Source organism: Lolium perenne, chromosome 2 (genome assembly GCF_019359855.2).
Source record: "Lolium perenne isolate Kyuss_39 chromosome 2, Kyuss_2.0, whole genome shotgun sequence".
Taxonomy (NCBI): Eukaryota; Viridiplantae; Streptophyta; class Magnoliopsida; order Poales; family Poaceae; genus Lolium; species Lolium perenne.
In genome coordinates this window covers 177,046,544-177,053,493 of record NC_067245.2, presented here as the reverse complement: position 1 = coordinate 177,053,493, position 6,950 = coordinate 177,046,544, and the positions used below count along the sequence as shown (strand labels likewise).

Here is a 6,950-nt window from a genome sequence, read left to right as displayed (position 1 = left end):
CCCCAAAATATACTGACATTATGGTGTCATACATCTATCAAGCATCCTTCCCATCTTTCTATCTTAAAGCACCATCCATCCATTCATCCATCCAATCCTACATCCTACTCCTATGAACCTACCAAGAGGCATGTATGATAGCAACATGTGATGAAGAGAGGAGGGCTTCTTACAAGCATCAGGACAAGGCCTAGAGGGACAGAGAATGACAAGGGGTCACTCCTTCCTTCCCTGGCTGGGTCTTTTGTTTTCCTAGCCTTCTTCTGTGGGCCTTCATGTGCCTACTAGAAACCTACAACTACTAGCAGTAGCTGGTACTACAACTGCATGTAGTAGCAAACATCCTGTCACTCTCCTCAGTCATCTCCCTCTCGCATAATGCACATCAAACAGAGCAAGTGCACATCAAACAGAGCAAGTGAACTTGACAGGAACCCCTCTCTTTTGCACATCCGGAACATCAATGTATCTGCCGGATATGGGCATGGAAAATAGACAGCATGCAGTTTGCTGGCCAGCAAATAACAATCAAGGCACTGCAGAAACTCTCACCAACCATTGGCAACAGCTGATCGAAATAAACCAGCATATAAACAACCTAGGTTGCATGAGCAATTAGGATCAAAGTATGATTCTGATACATTAAACCGACAAAGAATTTAAGCACTGGTACAAGAGAGGTGAGCTCAACAGCCGGTTGAAACTTAATGTTTTCAGTGTACAGGCAGTTGAAACAAGGAATGGGGGTAAGTTGAACAATTCCAATGATATACTTGTCAACCAAAGAATCTCAGCTCATGTCTTCACAGTTGCAGGTTCCCAAACAAATGTTGCCATCAGGTGTCATCAATGTAGAAGTAATAGTCCTGGTCAAGAAAAACAAATCATAATGGCATCCACATCATGAACTTCTAAATATAATTAAGGTTCAACAAAATTGAGGTACTCCCTCCATCCATAAAAGGATGTCAGAGATTTATCTAAATTCGGATGCATTTATACACCAAAGAGTGTCCATATACATATAAATTTAGACAAAATTACGACATCCTTTTATGGACAGATGTACTGTAAGCAAGGAAGGAAATTATTCGAGAGAATATTGTTACAGTACAGTGATTATGAACATTGTTACAACATGATAAACATTATGGATTTTCATAATGTTTAAAGCTTCAATAGGATCTTCTAAAAATTTGTAACTATGGGATGTAACCCATTCAAGACAGGAAAATTAGTACAGAAAGAATAAACAAAAGACAACTGCGAATTGATATGAGAGTTAACCCAGTACAAAGTAATACTCCAAGATTCACATTGTACTATTAGTATAAAATAGTAACTCCCAAGATTCACATTGTACTATTAGTATAAAATAGTAACTCCAAGATTCACATTGTATGTTCATCTTCATGGGAAGCGTCATTTCACAATGCAAGTCCACTGAGGAAACCAAGAGTAGTTGTACATGCCATTTCACAAGCGCATTCACCGTCATCTCTCCTGTATCTCTCCTATTTAAAAGATAGGTAAGGTTCCCCGTTCCGCTCCCATGTCGTCGGTCATCCTCCCCTTCATGTAATCCCACAGGAAGAAAAATAGAAGATAGGTAAGGTTCCCTGTTCCACTCCTTTCGTCGATCGTCCTCCCCTTTGTGCGGGATTAGAAAAGCGGAACGGGGAACCTTACCTATCTTTTAATTTTCTTCTTGCGGGATTACACCAAGGGGAGGACGACCGACGTTATCACGGAAGGGGAGCAGAACAGGGAACCTTACATGTCTTCTAATTTTCTTCTTGCGGGATTACACAAAGCAGATAAACGGGCTACTAAATTTGCTCTGGAGCCAAACAAGATCCTAAATTCCCTCCGGCAATTACTCTAAAACCTCCTTGCTAATCCCTTTGCAAATGGAAATCGTTCTTTGGCTCATTGATTAGACAAGCAATTGAAACGCATGGTCATGCTGGAAATTAGGGAGATAGGTGGGGACAAATCACGAGTTAATGGCTGATCTAATAATCAGGAGTTAATGGCTGAAGTGCAAATGATTACGGGAGCTAACAGTGCTATCCGATTGAATGTTACTTTGACGCGAGAAAAAATAACTTTATCCCCTTGCAACGCACAGGCATGTCGCTAGTAAAGAAAAAAATATGAACTTTGTGCCTCTAGGTCTCTGCACATGGTAAGCTTGGAAGCCGCAAACTTTCAAGTAATTAAAACTACATCAATAGCTAACTGTAACAGCATATTTTAGACAGTCCATACTTGTGACACAAGAATTAGAAACTGAGCCTTGGAAAAATTGTAAACTAACACAAATTCACATGCTAACTTTTTCGTCTACTAAGGCCTTCCACAACTTGGTCAATCTGTGCCCATAACCTGAAAAGTTTGACACCCCATCAGCGATGCCCTGAAAAATAATTCAGGCTCCGGTCTCACGGCGCCTTGGTCCCATTAAAAAAAACCTGGAACTACATTAGGATAGAAAAACCTGACCGGGCCAACCTCCACCTTCCCGTTGCGCTAGTTCTCCCGTTCCTCGTCGCAGAACCAAAAAAATACCCTTCTCTTTGAATCAAATCAGTCTCGTCCTCGCATCTATCCTACCATCCAAAGCGTAGGTGTGTGGCTCAGATAGGGACTGCGCCGTGGAGCAAAGAGAGAGCGGAAGGGCGGGAAGAGGATGAGCTGGTGGAGGATGTGGTGGCTCAAGCTGCAGAGGTGTGTGCGATGTGAGTGGCAGGGCTGTCACATCCCATCAACGGCTGACCGCGGCTCCCCCGCTGGCCAGCCAAGTGCCTCCTCCTAGCGCCAGCGCAAATCAAGCCCTGCTCATGGTGGCAGCCCGCCGTCCAACTTAAAGGACCTGCAGCACGAGCTGATGGTGCCCCTACAAGCTGAAGGTGTGTGTGTGTGTGTGTGATGCGAGCGGAGGAGGCCCAGGAGCCGCAGCGCGAGTAGAAGTTAGAGGAGCACTGCGACCGTTGCAGTTGACAGTCAATGACACCAATATTTTAATGGTTGATGAGCTGGGGCATCGGAGCACCTAGTTCCTCCAGTTCCCAGAATTTTTGTTAAGGCACCGCCTGGGCTGTGGAGGGTATCGGTGGTCAGTGCCTCAAAACGTTTTGGGGACTGGCATTTGCATACGATGTGGAAGGCCTAACAAGCACAAAGATTAAGTATCGCACAGTCACAACTTTTTTATAGTTTTAAGGTTCTCTCAACAACGCTACACTACATATTCCCTAACTTTTAAGCACACAAGAAATAAATATCTATTTGGCATAGATGCAGAAAAACCTATTCCCACATCTCATTTGTTACCAATCAAGTTAAGCATACAACCATGCATCACTCAGAATGCAAATACATGCAACTCTAGCAAAAACCTGCAATCTCAGGGGAAAAATGTAGCTTGGAAGATATGAAATGCAGGCCAAATGTTAATGGAACAAAACCAAGTACTATACAGATAAATCAAGTGCCTACCGGCACATAGTCGATTGGCATTTTACAAAGTAAACATCAGTTGACAATTGACATTTGACATATGAACGAAGTACAAAATTGCCAGTTTATTTGTTCAGTCAACCATTGACAGGTCCAGTCGAATGTGATCACAGTTTAGTTCAATAGTGCTCAAACCTGGCGTCCAACTAGAGATGTCTTCGTACTAAAATAAAATGTCAATGCAATAATCTAATTAAACTCCCAAATGGTAGTAAATGACATTCAGGAGTATATGCCACAGAACGAAACAAACAGAAGACCATTCCTTTCACTGAAATATGATAGACTGTGAAACCGATTACTCTAAAACCTCATCCCACGCACAGCATACGAGAAGATTTATTTTTAAGAAAGTTAACCAAATTAAGATACAATATAAACTGCACACAACTCCTATTTCAAGGATTTAATTGAATCTACCCACATCTTTCCGTCTCTCATTTAACAAATCCAATGAACAGAGTAATAAGTAATTGATTGAAAAAGGATTGATTTAATCATATGCCTTCAATGAAAACAATTTCTCAAATCATACATCTGAAATGCTTACTCCATTTTGCATATCAATGATGATTTAATTATTATTTGAAGAAAGAGCATGAAATGCGATGTACCTAAATAGTAGTGCCTAAGTGTTTTTAGTATTGATGCATGTTTCCTATTTACAACAAATAAGTAGCCAAGAAGAGATAAACAACTAAGAAATCACATCGAGTAACTTAGACATAAACTTTTCACGCAATAACTTGTAACATCTTAAGTGGTCAATGCAGATTTTTCAAACAGTTAAATTAGCTATATATTCTTCAAATTAAGTAATGAATGATAACTGTTCATTGGAAAATCACTACAATTGAACAACTTGGTACATATTTGTCTTATTTTGTGTTTTAAAATTCCTTGAGAAAAAGGATGAACAAGCAGAAAAGTCTAGAGAGATTAAGTGATCTCAGATTATTATAGTTACATAAATAAGAAGGCAACAACTGGTGTAGTTCCACATGGCAAGGATATTTGTAACGTGCAGAGAAGTGAAAAGTAAAAGGAGAATCCTTACTACAATAAACTCACCAGAATGTCATTGTGAACCTAGCTTCATGTACTCAAACTTTGCAGCAACGGTAGCAGCGCTGTCAAGTTGATGTAGATTTGTAGAGTCTTGATCATTGATGAAATCAGTGGCACCATTAACAGCATACGGAGCAGAAGGGGCAGCAGCTGCATAAGCACCTCTGTATGCAAAACCATAACCAGGGAACATTGGGGGGTACGGGGTATATACTGGACGCCTTGCAACCATGCTTGGAACATTGGGCATGACTCCTTGGTTTGGGTATGCATTTGCATAGGGATTGCCCGGCATACCAAGATAGAGGCCATGATAGTAGGGATGTGGGGGAACAGGCTGTGGCATATAGCCATTGTAGAAGTTAGGCCGGTTGTTGTAGGGTTGGTACGTGGAGCCATCATAGCCAGCAGGACCCCTTCCGCCAAAGGTTCTTGAGCCACGACCCCGGCCATTACGGGGGTACTGGGCATCCTTGGGGATGGCGATCTTTGCTTCCACCCTTGTCCCCTTCAAGTCATGGAAGCTTTGCCCCATGACCTTCCTCACAGCTTCCTCTGAATCAAAGGTGACAAAACCAAAGCCCCTGGACCTGCTGGTCATGCTGTCGTAGATCACCACGACATCTGTCACAGTGCCAAACGCCTCAAAGTACGCCCGGAACTCCTCCTCCGTGATGTTGTCCCTCAGACCACCAATGAAGATCTTCTTTGATGCGTAGCTGACATTGTCAGTGCTGGCGTCGGTAGCGTTCCCAGCGGGCTGGTTGTTGCGGTGGCCCTGGTATGGACCCTGTTCCTGCTGATGAAAAGGTTGCTCGCCCATGTTCCGCGGAGGTCTGATCCTAGCCCTCTTAACGTCCACCTGTAGAAAGAGACCAGAAAACTCATCAGTAACCAATGTGTATCAGTATGCTAGACGCATATAAAAAATCTCTCCAGACCAATTCAAGTAAGTAGTATTGCAAATAAAGATGTCGAATTTACAGGGCGGTTGAGCTAGCGACACTGGCAAGTATAATTTGCGCAGCCATGATGACAGTAGGCAGTACAAGTCCCAAGTTGGTAAATAGTCCTAGGGTGTCTCCCACAAACTATCATCGACTTCCAACCTTGTCGCACACTTGGCACTAATCTCATCTGAGGGCAAAAAGGGGGAGAACTGACCAGTCGTCCGCAGATGAAGTGCTTGGGGTTCTCCCCGTCGCCGAGCGCCTTGTCAGCCGCTTCCTCGTCGTCGAACTCGACGAAGCCGAATCCGCGGCTGTGGCCGGTCTCCTTGTCCCGCATCAAGACCATGGAGCGCACGGCGCCGAAGCGGGCGAAGTGGCCCCGCAGCTCGACGTCCTGCGCCGAGGAGGGGATGCCGCCGACGAAGAGCTTGCGGCTCTCCCCCGGCGCCACCTCCCCGACCTCGTCCGCCGCTGCCGCTGCCGCCGCCGCCATCGCCGACGAAGATGCCTCAAGAAAGCTAGGGTTTTGCGGGAGAGAGGAGCGTGCGTGCGTGCGCGGCCTGGGTCTGGGTTGAGTTGGATTTAGTTAGGGTGGGTTTTAGGTTCCGGGAAGGGGGCTTAGCGTTGGACGGACGGCCAGGATCCTTCCATCTTGTCTTGGGCGATTAAGGTGATGAGGTGGACTTGGACTCGGAGGATCGGATGGAGACGCGTCCGTTGACTGCGGCGGATCCGTGTTGCCCAACGCGTTCCTTTCATTGATTTGCTTGCGTGCCTTGTTCTCCTCATTCCGGAAATAATCATTTTTTTACCGCAGGTCAATTTGTGTTTTTTCACCAAAAAAACAATAATAACCGTTCATTACAAACACACAAAAAACAGGTTTAAAGTGCTCACTGATGTTGATGTTGCACCGCCTTTCGGGGCCGCCGCCCCGACACTCTGCATCCAGCCCGAGGTCGCCGCCTCGGCATCCACCACCCTCGACAACAAAGTGCACACTGATGCTCACTGATGCTCAATCGAATCCTTTTGTAGGTGTTTGGGCATGTTGTCGTTAGTGACTTCAACATGCATATGCAAATACTGCTGCCAGAGGTTGATGCCCCAGGGTTTGGCGCAACCAACTCGCCATGGAAATCCCATAAGTGTTCATTGCGGCCATCAGAACGCTCATCCTCAACGATCATGCTATGCATGATCACGCAACAGGTCATCACCTCATGCATGATCTTCGTAGTGAAAATGTTTTATCTAGATGACGAGCAATTGTCTACCGAGCTTCACTACAAGAAAAGTTCTTATCTACAACATCATTTTTTTGTCGGCTAAGGGGTGTTTTTCGTCGCCAATGAGCCTAAGCAGAGGATATGGGTTATGTGGTGCATATCGCAGTCACCTAACGATGCA

General features: G+C 44.6%; 1 protein-coding gene across 1 annotated transcript; it reads right to left on the bottom strand.

The window, feature by feature from the left end:
- Positions 1 to 558: 558 nt before the first annotated feature.
- Positions 559 to 6,124, bottom strand: LOC127334004 (heterogeneous nuclear ribonucleoprotein 1). The gene is made up of 3 exons (XM_051360435.2): positions 5,755 to 6,124; positions 4,594 to 5,452; positions 559 to 866 (listed from the first exon to the last, which is right to left on the bottom strand). Exons 1-2 carry the CDS (start codon positions 6,031 to 6,033, stop codon positions 4,601 to 4,603), a joined length of 1,131 nt encoding a protein of 376 aa, XP_051216395.1. The 5' UTR covers positions 6,034 to 6,124; the 3' UTR covers positions 559 to 866; positions 4,594 to 4,600.
- Between the last annotated feature and the right edge of the window lie 826 nt (positions 6,125 to 6,950).

Bases quoted from the DNA above. Each gene is read 5' to 3' on its own strand.
- LOC127334004 (XM_051360435.2), bottom strand. From the start codon at position 6,033: ATGGCGGCGGCGGCAGCGGCAGCGGCGGACGAGGTCGGGGAGGTGGCG. The intron at 5,453-5,754 runs GTCAGTTCTCCC...CTCTTTCTACAG, and splicing joins ACTTCATCTGCGGACGACTG to GTGGACGTTAAGAGGGCTAG.